Source organism: Poeciliopsis prolifica, unplaced genomic scaffold (genome assembly GCF_027474105.1).
Source record: "Poeciliopsis prolifica strain line A6 unplaced genomic scaffold, Auburn_PproV2 SCAFFOLD036, whole genome shotgun sequence".
Taxonomy (NCBI): Eukaryota; Metazoa; Chordata; class Actinopteri; order Cyprinodontiformes; family Poeciliidae; genus Poeciliopsis; species Poeciliopsis prolifica.
Window position 1 is genome coordinate 1,531,094 of NW_026562411.1, and position 17,969 is coordinate 1,549,062.

A 17,969-nucleotide genomic window follows, 5' to 3' on the forward strand; every position below is an offset into this window, starting at 1 on the left:
AATTTTCAGGTGATATTAATAAATTAAGATGCAACTGTGATTTAGATGGAAAAGTTATAACTTTGCACATCCTTTTCTTAAAAACAGATACCTTAAAATTTTTTAAAATTATATTTAGAAAAGGAAATCATATGGGAGTTAGACCTTGCCAAAACTGGAAATAAAAATAGAAAGAAATAAGTGGCTTTAAAAATTTTAATGTGGGAAATATTCCAGCTAAAAATAAAAAATAAATTTATGTGATTTGAACTGACATTCATCATTTACATTCATTAAGATAAATGTATAACTATTATTATTTCTATTTTAATTCTAATTCTTATATTTTTTGTTCATTAGGTTCTTTAATTTACTGTTCAATTTTTAAAAAATTTACATTGATTTATTTTCTCCTCTCTTTGCATTTTGTCTGCATTTTCTTTGCCAATTCTGGCAGGAACAGTTCTCCATAAACCAAAGCAGTGATAGACAAAACAGAAAATGTTTTTTCCCCAAAAGGAGTTTCTTTAATAACCGCAAAGTAACCAAAAGTAAATGAGAGGAATACTTCCGTATGGACTCGGAAAACATAAGGGAAGAAAAATACAATGATTACAGAGTTCGGGGGGAAATTAAAAGTGTAAAATGTAAACAAAAAAACAAAAACAAAGAAACAACCAACATGTGGAAGAGTCAGTGGGTTAAAAAGTTATGGCTGGAGTAATAATCTATATAAAACGGAATAATGTGAGGTAAACCATTCAGTGAAGCTGAAGATTGGCCTTAATGGAACACTTAATGGTTGTCAGCTTTTGTTCTCCGTAGGAACAGGAATGTGTCACCAACACAGAATTCACACAGGTATGAAAACTCTGCCACAGAGTGTACCATTGGACATCTCAGACTATTTACAGCAAAGGTACGCAAAACGTCTCCTTCCAGAATCTTCTCAGTTATACAAAAATAGCTCTTTACATTAACAGATCCAAGTTTACGCTGAAAAACCAATCAAAATGCAAATGCATATAAACCCCCAGATGGCGGCTGTGACATCTCAACCATGGAGTGGATATTGGCACTTTTTCCATACAAACGAGTTAAAAGTTTTGTTGGCATCAGCAGCGGCCGTCCAGCGGGTCCAGAGAGAAGACGGTGCCCTCCATGGTCAGTCCCATTTTGAACCCCTCCTGTGGGGAAACAAGCAGGACAATGAACGGCGCAGCTAAACGAGCCAGATTCATCTGGAAGCTCAGAGTGACCAAAAATAACACACAACAAGCCTCTGGAGTCAAACCACTCCTACATGCAAAGTCATGCTAGACTTGACTGGGTCAGAAATGACATGGCATGCTAACGCAACGGATGGTTTGGTGCTTTATGGAGGACTGTTATGAGTAGTCAGTATCTTACCTCCAGGACAAAACAGAATGAGCCCAGTTTGACAAATGCTAATGGAGTCAAGCTAACAATAATTCTAAATGAACCTGACAGATGCTCTGAGTCAAGCTAACAGTTTCTCAGATTCAGGCTAAATGTTAGCCAGAATAAAGATAAAAGCAAACTTTATTCATACCAACAGGTAGTCACACTGAAGCTAACAGCTAACCAGAGACAGGCTATTAGCTAGCCACACTCAAGCTAACTGCAAACCTGAATCAATCTAGCAGCTTCTCCAACTCATGCTAACAGCTAACCAAAGTCAAGCTAAAAACTAACCAGTCCAGTTAGCTAACTGTATTCACATCAACAGCTACCGACAGCGAAGCTAAAAGCTAACCAGAGTATAGCTAATAAACGGAGTGAAGCTAATAGTCAACCAAAGTCAAGCTTACAGCTAATCAGTATCAGGCTAACAATGAAGCAGAGTCACGCTAAAAGCTAACTGTCAGGTGAACAGCGACTCAGAGTCAAGCTAGCAGCTGCTGAGAGCAAAACCAACAAGAGCTTAGAGGATGAGGATGTTGGTAAATAAGAAAACATGCTGCAGTCGCAACACAGACAGCAAAGGTACAAACCATCTCTGCCGCTAAGAGAGAGAAGAAGACAAGAGACACATTCAGCTGTTAATAATTCAGGAAAGAGAGGAAGGAAACATATTCAGTAGCAATGTCGCCCCCTGCTGGCGACACTAACACTGGTTATTTGGTTTGAACTCAGGCCTCACCTGCATCTCATCGAGCTTCGACTGGATATCTGGAGGGAAGTCGGCCGCGCCGCAGGTGAACGGGTCAAACGGCTCCGCTCCGAACAAATCTTTACCTGCAGACAGAACCACAGTCAACCCGCTTCCCTTGCTTCCACCAAACCCGGGCGGTTCTGTTGGCTCACTCATGTCGGGCGGCAGGGAGGTCGGCGGCGGTGGAGGGCAGCCATTACTGGCCCTGCTGGGAACCAGCGGCGTCACCGTGGAGAAGGGAACCATGTCGAAAACGTCCGTGGACTGCAGCTTCACCGAGACGCTCCCGGCCTGGACCAGAACACAAACCGTTACCGAACCCTTCGACCCGAGACACACAACATCACACGGGAAGAAAAGGCTACGGGAGCAGAATAGGGCCAACAATAAAAAAAATTCTGACTGAAATCTCAGAATTTTGATTATTTTTCTCACAATTCTGACAAATTTTGCAAAGTTATTTAACCCCCCCCCCCCAAAAAAAAAAAAAAAAACTATAAAATAGTCTGCTTTTTGCTCAGATTTCGGAATTCTGACTTTTAGCTTAAATTGTTTACTTTTTATCAAATCCTAACTTTTCTCAGAATTCTGACATTTTCTTTTTTACAATTTTAACTTTTCATAAAATTTTGGATTTTGTCATAAAATGGAGTCTGACTCTTCTTAGAATCAAAATTGTTCAATTGTTTATGGATCATCTGGCAAATCTATTCTTAAAACTCTTTGTGTGGGTGAATTACAGGTTTCCCAATTTCAAAACAAAGAAAATAGTTACATGATTATTTTCATTTGTAACAACAACATAATTGACATACACATAAATACACATTTTGGTTATTTTGACAAAGTTTCACGTCAGATTTTTTTTTTTTCAGTGGCACTTATTGTCTTCCGTAGAAAGAAGAGAGCAGAGAAGAAGCTAGTTTACACGAGGCCGCGGGATGCTGGAGGCCTCGCCGGCTTTAGGAGGAAGAGGAGCAGGAAGAGGAGGAGCGTGTTTAGCAGGCGGAGGGGTTAGTATCCCCGCGGAGACGCTGGAGTCCGGCGAGCTCATGGGCGTTAGCGTGACGGAGGAAATCTCCAGACAGGACAGCGACGACACGCTGTGAAACCAGAAGAGAGAGGACGGCCTGTGCAGCAGGAAGGATTCGCCCGCCGCGTCCGCCGGCTGGCGAGAGACAGCGCAGCGCCACCACAGAAGAAGATGGGTTAGTCAGAGAGCATTGCTATGCTAAGCACCATGCTAACCACCATGCTAACTGCTATGCTAACCACCAAGCTAGACAGAGAGCGGATAGAGAAATCGCTTCATCTGCACTCTGACGAACTCACATAAAAAATAAAACTTTCAGGTTACTGAATGAGTTTTACAAACGGTGTTTAATTGACTGAATCTCTTTTCCAATTCTTCAAAATGGGAAAAACAAGAGAAAACGCTTTTAACATCTGGATCGTTTAGAGCAGGGTTATTTTTACAACTAAATGCTAATTTGACTAACAAGGCAATTATTTTATTTAAGCTGTTTGTAATGACATTTTTGACAAATTAAGCTGAAAAGGTAAGGTGAATGCTAAGCTAAGAAGCTGCAGGAAGAGCTACGCTAAGCTAACGTCTTATTATTTCTGTTTTGCAGATGGATGCTAATTTGTCTGATTATTCAATTTTTCTTAAATAAGCAAATCAAGGTTTTTGTTTCTTTGAGTTTTATATCTATAATATTTTTTCACAAAATAAATCTAATGATTTTATTTGTTTGATTAGAATATTAAACTCTTGTTTTATTGTAGTTGTTTAGCAGTTTGATTGTTCATTAGATGATTCTGAAGAACATAAAGTCAAAGTCCTGTTGTACAAACTACTACCAGCAGAGGGCGCCACAACCTGGACTCTTGGACAGCAATGTCTTCCAAACCAGGAGGTTTCTGACTGTTTACTGCGGATCTGATTAATTTCCTGATTTCGAGCCAGCTGGAGTTGAACTGGGACGTTTTGTTCTTACTGGTGGCACGTGAGCGATCATCAGCTGCTCCTCCAGCTCCAGCAGTTGTTTCTTCAGCTCAGCGTTTTCCGTTTCCAGTTCCTGAATCTGAGGACAAAACTGTTTTAGTCTTTCAAAGGCTTTTACATAAAAACTGTTGAACATGTTTCATAGAACCTCTGCGTTATGCTAAGCTAAACATGAGACGCTTTCAAATAAATAAATAAATTAAAAAACCACACTGCAAAACCACAAAGTCTTCCCAGTAATTCTAATTTCAAGTGAAAATATCTTAGTAGTTTTCAGAAGGATTGAAGAGTTGTTTGGAGTCATTTTTTTTAGCGTTTCCAAAACCGTCATGAACTTCTCTCAGTGTGAAGGTGCCCCGTTGCTGTGGTTAGCGCGTCCCTCCCTGCTGCTCCTTATGGGAGGTTTCTGCATCCTAACCATCAGTTTCAGTCAAACTGTGGAGAACAAAACCTGACCAAACCTCATCATCGTCAGATCCGATGGAACCTCGCCTGAAGCTTTTGTGCGTCGGTTTCATCCAGAACAAGTTCTGGGGGTTCGGCCGGTTCTGCCCAGCTCTTATCTAGATTCATTGCGGCTGCTCGGTACTGAACGGGTCGGTTCTGTTCGCTCGGTACTGAACGGGTCGGTTCTGTTCGCTCGGTACTGAACGGGTCGGTTCTGTTCGCTCGGTACTGAACGGGTCGGTTCTGTTCAAGACGACGTTCAGTCGCCCAGCGATAAAAACACGACCAACTGGAATGATTGTCTGGTTTTCTGTGCTTCCATCAGGTTGTTTCTGAGGAAACGGAGCTCAAACCAGGAGCCAGCAGGTAAGCAGAGCTAACAGTTGGTAACAGTTCAGCTCCTCCTCCAGTCAAACTAATCACTCAGTAAACAGACAGAGAGAAACTCGCCAAGTTTCCAGCAGAAATCTAATCTCAGTCTGCAGATTGTGGCATTAATATTCATCAGTTCACTCGCTCTGCGCTGATGAATCGAGCAGGTTGACGGATTTAAAACAATCAATAGACACAAGCTCAGCATTAATTAATAAAAACATCAATGCAGCGTCTCCATGCCATACTCTCTTCTGCAGCCCGCCGATCTGCTTCCTCGTCTCCACGTCTTTCCCTCCGGACTCCAGAAACTTCTTGTAGGCCAAGTCGAAGGCCTGGCCGATGGTGAGGGTGATCTCCTCCGCCTGCAAGACACGATTCAGCTGAAACGCCTCGCAGCCTCCAGGTTTGGGAGCACAAAGCTGGGAACACCTACACATTTTTCACTGTCGAACACGTAGCAGAGGTGTTTGTTGGACTCCGAGTCTTTGCAGATGAAGGTGAATATCCGTTTGTCCGTCTTGTCGTCGGCGCAGAAGGATATCCGGTGCAGCTGACAGTTATGCTGCACATCCTGCAACACAAATCCTGCGTTATTCACGAACTGGATCGGCCGGATCTCATCTGGAAGAAAACCGCTTTCACACCACAATGAAATCTGAACACAGAGCTACGCTGAAACGTGGTTACCCTCCACCATCAGTTTCAGAACTCCACCAATTTGGACTCACCTTGGTTTTGGGGTCCAGGATCTTGACTCCGTAGATGGAGATCTGAAGCTCCACTTTGGGAATCTTCTGGCCCTCCGACTTCTTGATGTGCCTCTGAAACTGTCACAGACACAAAAAAGAATTTTTGGTCTTGGGTCATGACCTTTAACCTTTGACCTGTTTCACGCCCCAACGTATCAGCTGGAATTATTGTATTTAGCTTCCATGTGTAGCATTAGCGTTGGCTAAATAATGTGTTAGCATAGCAATTTAGCATTAGCTAACTCATGTTCACAGTGAGCGCTATAGGATTAGTGCAGCTAACTTAGCATTGCCCAACGTTGCAAAAACCTCAAATAAACAGGATGGTAGTGTATGGAAAGCCAAACAGGTCAAAGTTGTCGTACTTTGCAGTGTTTTCTAATCTGCACTGTGATAAAGATTAAAGTTTTGAATAGAATTATAGAAATAAAATGTGTTTTCATTGTGTTTGTAGCTGATCGGTGGTCAGTAATTCACTGCATAAATCTTGAAGTTTTCAAACAAATTAATGGTAAATCTGACATAAATTAATTTAACTTCCCTTTGGGTTTGAAAATGTATTTTTAATGTAATTAGATATATCCTAATTTACTAATATGTCTTGCTATAAACTAATTTCAGTGTGTTGAGGATGATTTTATGGAAAATGGCCTGCCATAGTCCTAATGGCAGCAGCAGCTGCTGTATGTTGTGTCGCAACCTTTCAGAATAAAATCCACTTGTTAAGTAAAGCTGGATTTTGTGTTTGAGAGTTTTATTTTGAAAGTGTTCAGGCATGTTTTTCTGGACTCGGAGGAGCTGCAGCGTCTTTATTGCTGCTGTATCTGGGATGGTAACCATGTTGCAACAATGGAGTCCTGGCGTTGGGAGAACAGGCCTCCCCATCGCCGGCCTCTCAGCATTTGGCAGGAGGCGGACATCTTCCCAGGCTGGGCCTGGACTGGGATGTATGATGGGAGAAGGCCAGGTCAAAGGTCATCCACTGGGGAGTTCAGGGAAACTTGGCACTTAAATCCTGAACAATAACTACAGTAGACTATCTGAGAGTTTATGACCAGTTTTCCACCAGTTTTACCAGTAAAATTAGTTTCTGCAGCTGCGTTTTCATCACAAATGAGAGGAAACCTGTCATTATTCAGCTAATGTCGACACGATTTAAACGATTTCTGTGTTTGTATTAATTAAGAAACAATTAAAATGAATAAGTTTGTTCACATAAGTTATTAAAAAACATCCTCCTACTACTTCTTGTCTTCTTTGTAGTTTCTGTCAGTAGAAACATCCTGTTGTTGATCATGTGACTCGTGATGCAAAAAAGGTTTTTCCATTCCAGTTTTGGGAAATAAACCCATTTTGACACCAATAAAACCAGACCTTAAATTAGTGTTTTGTTCTTTTGTTGTTTCCATGAAGCAAATTTATTATCAAAATGCCAAATTATTCAGTTTTATGATCAATGGAATCAGTTTACGATGTTGTAGGAGGGAAAATTGATATTGATCACATTTTTATAGCTTAATTTGTGTCTCACCTGCTTCTAAAAACAGACAAAACAATAAAAAAGTTATTTTTGGGAATAATTTAATGTTTTTTGGTGTCGTTTCAAAAACCAAAAACTCAAAGATTGTTGCGTCACATTGCACTGAAACTGGCCCGTTACCTAGAAACCCATTGATTCAAGTCAATAATTTCCTGATATTTATGAATGAAGTTCTCGTTCTATTGGCAGATTATTTCACTGATCAATAAAGAAATTATTCACTAAACACAAGCTTTTATTTCTTGCTGAAAAGTTACTCAGTTTTTGTATTTTTTTGAGTGTACTGAGACGTTAATAGTAGAAATTAGACCAAAAATACTTGTTAAGATTTTGTGTTTTTGCAGTGTTTTATTGTTGAAACCACTTGCTGCGTTACTGTTGGTTGTGCAGGAGGATCCACTTCTGCTTTTCCAAGATGTACGGTTGTATAATCACGCATCTGTTTGCAGCGCAAGACAGGCAGAGCTGAGCAGACTGAACTCTTTGACTTAGTGAATAAATGTTTTGTGTAGGCCATAAGCGGATCCAAAGCAGGATGAAAGATCACCTTTAATGTTTCCAGGCTTTTTTTGTCAGATTACATCTAAAAATCAAGTAAATGTATTTTTGTTGGTGAGTAACTCATCCAGTCAGATCCTGGTCTGATTTAATTTGAGCTGAACTTAACGATCTGAACCCGCCGCAGTTTAATATGTTATTCATAAATATCAACGTGTTTCAGCAAAGGATCTGATTATGCTGATGAATAATCCATCCAGTGGAGTTTTCTTGTGCTGGGCGAACTGCTTATCCAGCACTTCCAGGCATCGACACCTGGATCTGAAAAACTCCCAGGTCACCTTGAGCCAACGCCGCCGCAGCAACGCCGCCGCAGCAACGCCGCCGCAGCAACGCCGCCGCCGCCGCGGTCTGCTCAGAGCGACGGCCGTTACCTTCAGCTTCCTCACTGCATCCTTCACGACTTCGGTGCCTTTCGGGGCTTCAACCTCCGTGTTTCCCAGGAACTGCAGAGGAAGAAAACATTTCTTATGCAACACAAATGCCACATTTTCCATCTGATCCTGGATGAAATGAGAAAACGTTTCTGCTGCTTTTGATAAGACAAGTTTTTCAGACTTTCACTGCGGCTTTAAAATCAAAGATAAGTTAAAAAATGTCTTCAATATTTATCATTTTCTACTGGATTTAGTCGATCCAGTTAAACTGTTTTTAACTGTTTAAAAATATTGTAGTTTTAAAAGAAACTTTCTTTATTAAAATGTCACCAGAAAATATGTTTTCACTTCCATTTGTCTCCATTGAAGTAAAGACTGTCTGTGTTTTAGCTTTAGCTTCTGCTAAATTATGTGTTAGCATAGCAAGTTAGCATCCGCTAACTAACGTCTCTGATTAGTATTTTAGGTTTAGCATAGCTAACGTTTTAGTTAGCGATGCCTACTATTGCAAACACAGAAGGGTAAAAGTATGGAAAGTCAAACGGGTCAAAATGCGCATCCTTTGCAGTATCTGATGTTTCCTAATAAACACTGTGGTAAAGATTTAACTTATTAAATGTAACTATAGGTCCAGAAAATGTGTTTTGATTGTGTTTTCAGCTGACTGATGATACATACTGTCAAAAACATTCATCATAAAAAGCGTAAGAATCCTGTATTGTGCTTATTTTCCAACAGATGGCGCCATTTTCCTCCTGCTGAGCTCAACGTGTGCAGCCCGCTCCCTCATCAGGCTTCATAAATATCAATGTCGTTCCTTTACAGGCTGTAGAAAACAAAATAAGAAGTTTGGCCATCGGAGCAGAGCAAACAGCCGAGGATTGTCTTCACCATGCAGAGTAAATCCTGACTCTGCTAATCCCCGTCTACCTCTGCAGACACTAACAATGTGCAGCCAAGCAACAAGGGGGAGGCTGACCATGTTCTGCCTCCATGAAAATAAACTATTCCTTTTTGACTTTTACCAGCATTTACAGTGTTAGAACATCATCTATGTGTCAAATTAGCAAATGTGGAGCGAAGTGGAGCATTTTATTTTAAATTGTTTCTGAGAAGTGAAGCTGTTTCTAATGAATGGTTAAAAAAAGATGAAGCTTTTATGCAGGAGTGTCAACGCTCTGCTTCGGCGTGACAAATGAACTCTGTGCAGAGCGGCGGTCATGTCTGCAAGAGCTGCGGCCCAGAATAGAAAAGAGCAGCGCGCGGTCCTGACTGTTGCATTGTGGGGCGGCGATTGAGGAGGCGAATCGAGCTCCGAGGATCATCCATCAAATGATTCACGCGGCAGAAAAACGAGCCGTTTCAACCTCAGGCCGGCCCGAGGAGTTCATTCAGATGACACCACGACGAGCCGAGTTCAATCCGAGTTCAAGCCGAGTTCGCAGTCAGCGCCGCGCATTTAATGCGACTAATTTAACACGAAAAGCTCAACGACTCGCTTCTTTTCTGGACAGACTGGAGACACATTCTGGTTCCTAACTGGTCCAACAGAGCAACTTCAGAACCAGACAGACTTTAAAACATCTCTTCCTCTAAATATCTGATGAATGTTGCATTTCTGCAGAAGATCATAAAGCAGAGACACAGATCATGTTTCCTCTCCTGATCCCAGAGAACAACATTTGTTTCCAGAGCCAGTGAGCTCAGGATCTGCGGCTAACTAGAGGCTAACTGGATGCTAACTGGAGACTAGCTGAAGGCTATCTGGATATTAACAGAATGCTAACATGAGACTAGCTGGAGGCTAACCGGATGCTAACAAGAGACTAGCTGAAGGCTGACTGGATGCTAACATGAGACTAGCTGGAGGCTAACTGGACATTAGCTGAAGTCTAACTGGATATTAACAGAATGCTAACATGAGACTAGCTGGAGGCTAACCGGATGCTAAAAGGAGATTAGCTGGAGGCTAACAGAAGACTAGCTGAAGGCTGACTGGATGCTAACAGGAGACTATCTGGAGGCTGACTGGATGCTAACAGGAGACTAGGTGGAGGCTATCTGAATGCTAACAGGAGACTAGCTGGAGGCTAACTGAATGTTAACAGGATACTAGCTGGAACTAACTGAATGCTAACAGGAGACTAGCTGGAGGCTGACTGGATGCTAACAGGAGACTAGCTGGAGGCTAACTGAGTGCTAACAGGATACTAGCTGGAGCTAACTGAATGCTAACAGGAGACTAGCTGGAGGCTAACTGAATGCTAGCAGGATACTAGCTGGAGCTAACTGAATGCTAATAGGAGACTAGCTGGAGGCTAACTGAATGCTAACAGGATACTAGCTGGAGCTAACTGAATGCTAACAGGAGACTAACTGACTGCTAACAGGAGACTAGCTGGAGCTAACTGAATGCTAACAGGAGACTAGCTGGAGCTAACTGAATGCTAACAGGAGACTAACTGACTGTTAACAGGTTACTAGCTGGAGGCTAACTGAATGCTAACAGGAGACTAGCTGGAGGCTAACTGAATGCTAACAGGAGACTAGCTGGAGGCTAACTGAATGCTAACAGGAGACTAGCTGGAGGCTAACTGAATGCTAACAGGAGACTAGCTGGAGGCTAACTGAATACTAACAGGAGACTAGCTGGAGGCTAACTGAATGCTAATAGGAGACTAGCTGGAGGCTAACTGAATACTAATTGGCTGTTGGATTCAGATGTTTCTCCTAATTTTTAGAGCTGGATTATTTTATCTTCCAGTTTGAGTTTCAGTCGATAAACCGGTAAAATCTTTGCTGCTGCTGCCTTGGACTGGACCATCACTAGATTATATAACCACCAAATATCACATGAACCTACAAATATCTACACCATCCTGCTGACTACATGCAGCACAACGCACTCTAAACACCCAGCATAAAGTTAAATCATGTTGATTAAAACTCCTTAGCAGTTTGAATTACTGGAGCATTTTGTCCAGATTGTGTTTAGCGACGAGTTTTTGCTTGTCCAATAGGCTGCAGATCTGTTAGCCTCTCACAGTTACTGTTCACCTGTTGGGATTTACAGCAAATTTCTGCTGAAGATTGTTAATCTCAGAGGAATTACGAGCAAACATAGAAATTCTGTTTATTTATTTTCATGTTCAGAAATAAAACACCTGACGAACTGCTGACCGTGTTAAAATACGACGAGACGGAAATAAGCTAAACAAAACCACATTTAGAGTTCAAACCATTAATCGTGATTAATTGATTACTGAAAAAATCTGCAACTAATTCAGTAATTGATTAATTGTGAACTGGAGTATAGAGAGTCATAAGAAACATTTTGTTAGAAAGTTTAGCTTCACTAAACAAATGTTTTCCAATTTAGAAAAATAATGAAATTACTTGTTCATTTGCATTTTCTAATCTGTTTCTTATATTGTACAACATAAATTCAAGGGACTGAAAAACTTGCATAATGTGTCAATTTTGTTATCCAATTAATTGATTAATCGTCAGAAAATTGTTTATCTCAGAGGACTGAAATAATCATTGGCTTCAGCATGAAACCACCGGCAGCTCAAAGTGACCTTTGTTGAACTTTTAACAGGGATCTGCAGCTCGGCTGTAAGCTGAGGCTTCCACTCATGTTTTGTTCTTTCTTGGGAAATAAAAAGATCTTCCAAAAGTCTTTCTGTGAAAAGCACAACCAACCTGCAGCTGGTTTCTCTCTACATGCTGAGAAACTCAGAGGAAAGGCAGCGGGAACTCGCTGCACCTTGTGCTGCAGGTGAAAGCAGAAGAAAAGGAGCCAACAAACATCAGGGCTGGTCTGGTAAAGCGCCGTCGTTTGAAGCAGCTCGAATCCCCGTAGCGCCACTATTTCATAAAAACACCCAACCGAAATTGAGAGGCACAAACTGGACTGCAGCCCTGGCTGCTGCTTCAAAACAACATAAAGCTGATTAAATTCAGGACAGAGAACCGCCGGAGCGCTGCAGCCGCCGGAGCGCTGCAGCCGCCGCGCCGCGTTCGCCACAGGCTGCCTGGGATAAACACGGGAACGCCGAGATTACTTCTCCAAATCACTTCCTCAAACAAAATACGAAGGGGTCAAAGAGAGCCAAACAGCGCCGGGATGAGTCCAGGAGCCGGCGGATAAGAAAAGCCAGCGATGCATTAAAAATGTAAACTGTGCCGGATGTCTAGACGCAGAGACGCTGCAGACATGAAACACGTTCAGGTTATGAGATGCACCTGATGCAGCGTGAAACACGCATGCAGTACGAGCAACAGCAACAATTTCCCATCAGGCTTCACATCACGCCAGGCTGGGTTTAACCCGGCTAACATAACGACCTGCAAGGTCATTTATCCAGAACATCATCACTTCGTCACATCCGCTGCCTGGAACTGAAACGCATCGAGAAACAAGCAGAAACCAACAGAAATATTTACCTCAAATAAAACAACCTTCTGATGATCCAAGCCAATCAGCGCCAAGCGACTTTCAGCCAATCAAATTACATTTCTCTGGTCACATGACCACAGTTAGGCATAAACAGCTGACACTTGTTTCAAGAGGCCCACTAGTGTTAGCTTAGCCTCCTGTGTGTGCCGATGCTACCTCAGTTTACATCTGTCTGTCGCAACACATGAATAAAAACTGGAGGTGTGCCGATAGAAATAATAATAATAATGTCACACCGTAGCGCCGCTCAGCGAACTCTCACACCGAACATCTGCAGAAAGTTGCAGCATGTGAATTAACAAAAAGATTTTAGATATGCCTAACGCAAAAAAATTAGCTGCCATTCCAGGGGATCAGCAAAGATCGGCAGAAATCTGCCTCATGAATGATCGTATCGGAATCGGCAGCAAAACACCTGATCGGAGCCTCCCCAATAAAAACCCAACAAACAATAAAATCTCTGAAAACGTAGATTAAAGGAAAAATCTAACCTCCAATCAGCTGCATTAAACCACAATCATAGAAGTGTCTCTAGAAATGGTGTCACCTTGACAAAAGGCAGCAAAATGTCTCCTTTCAGCATTTACTGTTCAGATGATTACGTTTTTCTCATTATTTGCTAAGAATGGGGGCAGCATTGCAGTGAAACGGCTGACCCAGATCCTCTCATTAGCGGCCGCATCTTCGCTTTTCTTCCACAAAGCAACAAAAGAAACTCTGAGGTTGACGGAGGGAAGCGATCCAAGCGCTTCAGTTGTGCCATTACGATAAAAAGAGCACAGATAAAAAACAGAGACGCTGCTTCCTTGATGAACAAAAGAACTATTAAAGACAGAAAACATCATCCTGACTCATTCTGGCTTCAGCTGCAGATTGTTAAGTGAGCTTGTTCTGAGTGTTTAAAACCGGAGGGAACGGTTCGGAGGCGTCCTCATTACGTTGCCTGAAACTCCCTCTGCGATCGCGTTTTCACTCAGATCTCAGCAAATCTGAGCAGACGGGGAACTCATCAGAGGGGCTGACAACCTGCTTTGATGTCAGGAAAGGTGTTTCTTTTGCCAGTTCACCACACTTTCTTTTTCATTGCAGAAAAGCAGCTGCAGCAGTTTTGAGAACCTGCTACGTTTCAGAGTTTCACAGAGATCCGCGCCTCACCAGAGGAGGGATCTTTGTCACAATAATAAAGCCGGGAAGTCGGAGCGCTCTTTCAAAAGTTGAGGACTTGTTGAGCAACAGAGGGAGCTGAGGCAGAAATACGAGGCGTTTCACGTCAACAACCCCCGAAGATCTCATTAAAACCAAACAATCAAGGTTAAAAGTATAAAAAAGTTTCCCAAAAACTTTGCAGCACCAAGGTAAACAGCTGCTGTGGGAGATTAATGAGCCGGCGTCACAAGAAACAAGCAAATCACATTCAGAAGACTTGGCTTTTATTTTTTACTTATAAAAACCTAAGGCGATGTTTATTTCAGACTTACCTTGGCATTGTAGGGAATGTAGTGCTTGGCCAGAGCCTCTGGGGTGTGCATCCACGACTTGTCTGCAAAAACACAGAGCAGATCTTCAGAGGAAGCAGAAATATTACATTCATTCACATTTACCTTCATTTAGCCGCATTAACGTTTACATGAAACAGCAAAGAAATGTGTTCAAAAGTCATTTTAAACAGGCTTCTAGAACTACAACTATAAACCGAATCAAAAGGTTTGAAGACTGAAATGATTAATCGTGATTAATCGATTACTGGAATGATCGATTAATCGTTAACTAGACTATATGCAGTCAAAAAAAGGCAGTTTGCTGAAAGAACAACATATTCAGAGCTTGATCCAAAACTGTAAATATATCAATTTTCAAAAATAATAATAAAAAACATTACCAAAATATTAGAATAAAATGCTTTTCCATCAATGAAGGATTTGAGTAAATTATTTCACTTAAAGTCATCAAAACCTTTGATGACAAAAAACGTTATAAACCTTAATCTAAACATAATTAAAGTAAAACTTAAACGATTAATCACAGTTAATCGTTTACATGCTAATGAAACACTTTGAAAAAGGTTCAACGGAAATGACTGAAGTTCAGATACTTTGAGATGCTAACTAGCTAACATTCTAACTGGCTAACACGCTAACTGGCTAACATGCTCACTGAGTAACATGCTAACATTTTTCACAAATTCAAATATGAAACTATAACATGATTTATTTTAAAGTTTGAGAAATGATCAGTGAAATATTGACATTAAAATCTTAGTTTAGCATCAATGCTAGTCATTAGCATTGCAACGTGTAAAGTGTTCATTCTAATCTCACGTTATTGCATCAAGAGCCTGGAATCTAATTTCTTCTCTTTGGGTTGTTAACCTTCTTAATATCTTTAATTTTCCCGTTTCGCTCGCTGTATTGAACCGTTTTCACAGAATGAAACTGAGCCATGAATCAGAGGTCGTCACAGGTCACTGACGGCCTAGTCCAAGCCTCCAATTATTTTTCTTCACTCCTTATTTCCTGCTGATTATGGCTGCAATGAATCTTGGGACAGAGTCTGCATGGCTGCGACCCCAGGCCATCAGAACTTGTGTAAGTTGATTGGGGTCACGAAGACCTGCGAGGCGTCGATGACGCGACTCGATGCTAGCGCGTCCGCTGCACTGGAATGCTAATAACCTTGTTTACATCGGCTGGCGCTGTTGGCCAAGTGGATAACCTCATTGAATTTCAATTAGTGTTGTTTAGTCCCAACATTTGCTTAAATTGGATTGCTTTCAGCAGCTAATCTCCAGCATTTGCAGGAAATTAACAAAGTTCTTCCAACACAACAGAAAAATGAAGGTTTTAAGGGTTTAATCAAGTTAAAACATCCAGATATTTCATATGAATAGAAAGAAAGCTAAAGTAAGAAATGTTGCAATGCAGGAGTAATAAATCACCATTAGGCTGGACCAGCTCATTATTTCTGCTCCAAACTGTTTAATACAAACTGGATTTTGTTGAAAGTCACACCTGAAGTATTGGCAGTGTGAGAACTCCCGCCTGCATCGTTTCGCCTGTGGGTTCCTGCTCTAATTAACCAGAGGAGACGGACCGTTTCTCACCAGCAACATCAGGAGAAAAAACTCTTAGCTTTTAATGAAAACCAAACAGCACAGCTAACAGAATTTAAGCCTCGTCTGGCTGCAGCGCCGATGCTTTTCAACGTTTCCATTAGTAAATTAATAAGGAATCCCAAAACATAAAATGTCTCTGAGTCTGGAGGAGACGCCGCCGCCGCACCGCCACACTGCCGCTGCCCGGTTTCAGTCACAACAGAGTGCAAGTTTTCGACCTGATGGACGTCAAATCTTCTCATAGTCAGTTGCTTGGTAGCCATGGCAATGAGCTCAAACAGGAAGTCAGATTCAGCAGCAGAAAAATCCTTTGGCTCGAAGATGAGGCGTTTCTTTTTTGGCTGTACTGGAATTGGTTTTTTTTGTGAAACTGAAATGGAAAAATTTTTTCCACATCACGGGAGTCTCATGATCAACAACAGGATGTTGCTACTGGTGGAAACCATGAAGAAGACGACAGGAAGTGGAGCTTAATGTATGAACAAACTTTTTCACATGTGGTTTTAATTGCGTTTCTTCTTTAATGAAAACACCTGAAATCGTGATTTTCTGACTTTATCTGAAAATTTGTAATTTTGCACATATTTGTACTTCCTAAGTAGCGACTGTTTGTAGAAGACATCTTGTGAAGTCTTCAAGTCTTTGTCTTAAACCAGAGATTGAACAAAACAAGGGCCACAAATGGCCCCCGGGCCACAGCTTGGACCACCTGATGGTAATATAATTTATAACTTATGTCCGACTCCCAGTCCGAGAAACTTCTGTTCAATATCAGCATAGCGCTTGCTTCTTTAGCTTGAGCTCCTCACTGTAAAGCATTTATTTTAATTGTTTATGTCTGTGGCAGCCAATAGACTAATTCACTGCAGCGCTCAATCAATGACACAGAATGAATTTGCTGGCTGTGCACGGCTCTCCATCATGCAGAAGGCAACGTTAGTGGGCCGCCAGCGGGACCAAGTTACTGGGAGATGAAGGTTCTGACTGGGAATAAAAACACATTCAGACAGAAATAAAGCCTCATTCAGCAGCTAGAGAGTCGGAACCTTCTGGAAAATAATGTTTCTTTGGATTGCAGAACAAGTGAAGCTCATCGACAGCTGAGCGGCAGCCGCTTTGTGATCGCAGGACGGATGTTAGTTTTCTTCTAGTCTCCGTCCCTCGGCGTCAGGAAGAACCATGAAAGCGTCTCACCTGGTTGGACGGGAAACGGGGAGTTTGGGAAGCGGAGCTCAGAGATCGCTCACATCTGGGCCGTTAAAAGCAACATGCTGAGGCGGTGACGCGCGCTTTGTTTACAGCTCTGGACTCTCGGCTCGCATCACATGACGATCCTCTCAGAGCACACACACACACACACACACACACACACACACACACACACACACACACACACACACACACACACACACACACACACACACACACACACACACACACACACACTCTCTCTGAGGGAAACAATGAAAGCACCAGGACTGTATTTGTGCTCACATTATAAACCAAACCATGGCCCATTGAGGCTGAAGCTGTTTTTGTTCTGCTCGCTGGTTCTGATCCGGCTTCATCTCTAAGCTGCTGCTTGTTCTTGTGCAACTGCTGAACGGTTATTGACTAACTGAACATTTTATTGACCATTTGTTAACATTCATCTTTGAGGATCTAAACGTTGGGCAGACCAGGTGTGACCAGGTGTGACCAGGCAGGAACTCAGTCATGTGACCCTCTGCCGTCTGATTGGTTGAAACTCATCATTAAAGTCGTTGTTTCTCTGCATGTCCACTAACTTGGTTGTTTTACACTCATCAGGCCAACTTTCCACAGTCGGTTCTGACTGGACAGAGGAGTGAGCGGTACCAGAAACCTTCGAGGCAAAGGTCCGATTCAGCCGGACCAGAACCAGCGCCGCCCGCTGACTCACCGGGATCCGGGTTTGCTCACCTTTCTTCCTGTTGAAAGCGCGGTTCATAGTGGAAAAAGAGCGTCGGCAGATCCTCCACCTGGAACAAGCAGCAGGAGGCGAGTCAGACTAAAATCAACAAGAAGAATCACAACAACAAGCGATGAGGGAAAGTTTCCTCCAGCAGCGACGTCCAGGAAAAGGTTTATTTACATCCACGTGAAGGAAAGTGGAAAGTTTTCATGCAACACGGTGAGAAAACAGCAGCTTCTGCTACAGAAACAGA

The 17,969-nt window shown here is 42.1% G+C and overlaps 1 protein-coding gene across 9 annotated transcripts in view; it reads right to left on the minus strand.

Annotated features, from left to right (window-relative positions):
- Positions 1 to 481: 481 nt before the first annotated feature.
- The window catches only part of gulp1a (GULP PTB domain containing engulfment adaptor 1a), a 48,115-nt gene continuing 30,627 nt past the window's right edge, over positions 482 to 17,969 (minus strand). For 4 of the 9 annotated variants that reach the window (XM_055052879.1, XM_055052881.1, XM_055052884.1 and 1 more), the window contains 11 exons: positions 17,725 to 17,783; positions 14,150 to 14,211; positions 8,207 to 8,278; positions 5,714 to 5,812; positions 5,419 to 5,556; positions 5,231 to 5,347; positions 4,156 to 4,242; positions 3,084 to 3,323; positions 2,308 to 2,446; positions 2,144 to 2,238; positions 482 to 1,166 (listed from right to left, as the gene is read on the minus strand). In XM_055052879.1, coding sequence (XP_054908854.1) covers positions 1,095 to 1,166; positions 2,144 to 2,238; positions 2,308 to 2,446; positions 3,084 to 3,323; positions 4,156 to 4,242; positions 5,231 to 5,347; positions 5,419 to 5,556; positions 5,714 to 5,812; positions 8,207 to 8,278; positions 14,150 to 14,211; positions 17,725 to 17,752 — 1,149 coding nt within the window. In that variant the 5' untranslated portion in view covers positions 17,753 to 17,783 and the 3' untranslated portion in view covers positions 482 to 1,094. Of the gene's footprint in view, positions 1,167 to 2,143; positions 2,447 to 3,083; positions 3,324 to 4,155; positions 4,243 to 5,230; positions 5,348 to 5,418; positions 5,557 to 5,713; positions 5,813 to 8,206; positions 8,279 to 14,149; positions 14,212 to 16,977; positions 17,377 to 17,724; positions 17,813 to 17,969 lie in introns of those variants that run through there. The other 5 variants (XM_055052880.1, XM_055052882.1, XM_055052885.1 and 2 more) reach the window with 4 other exon arrangements.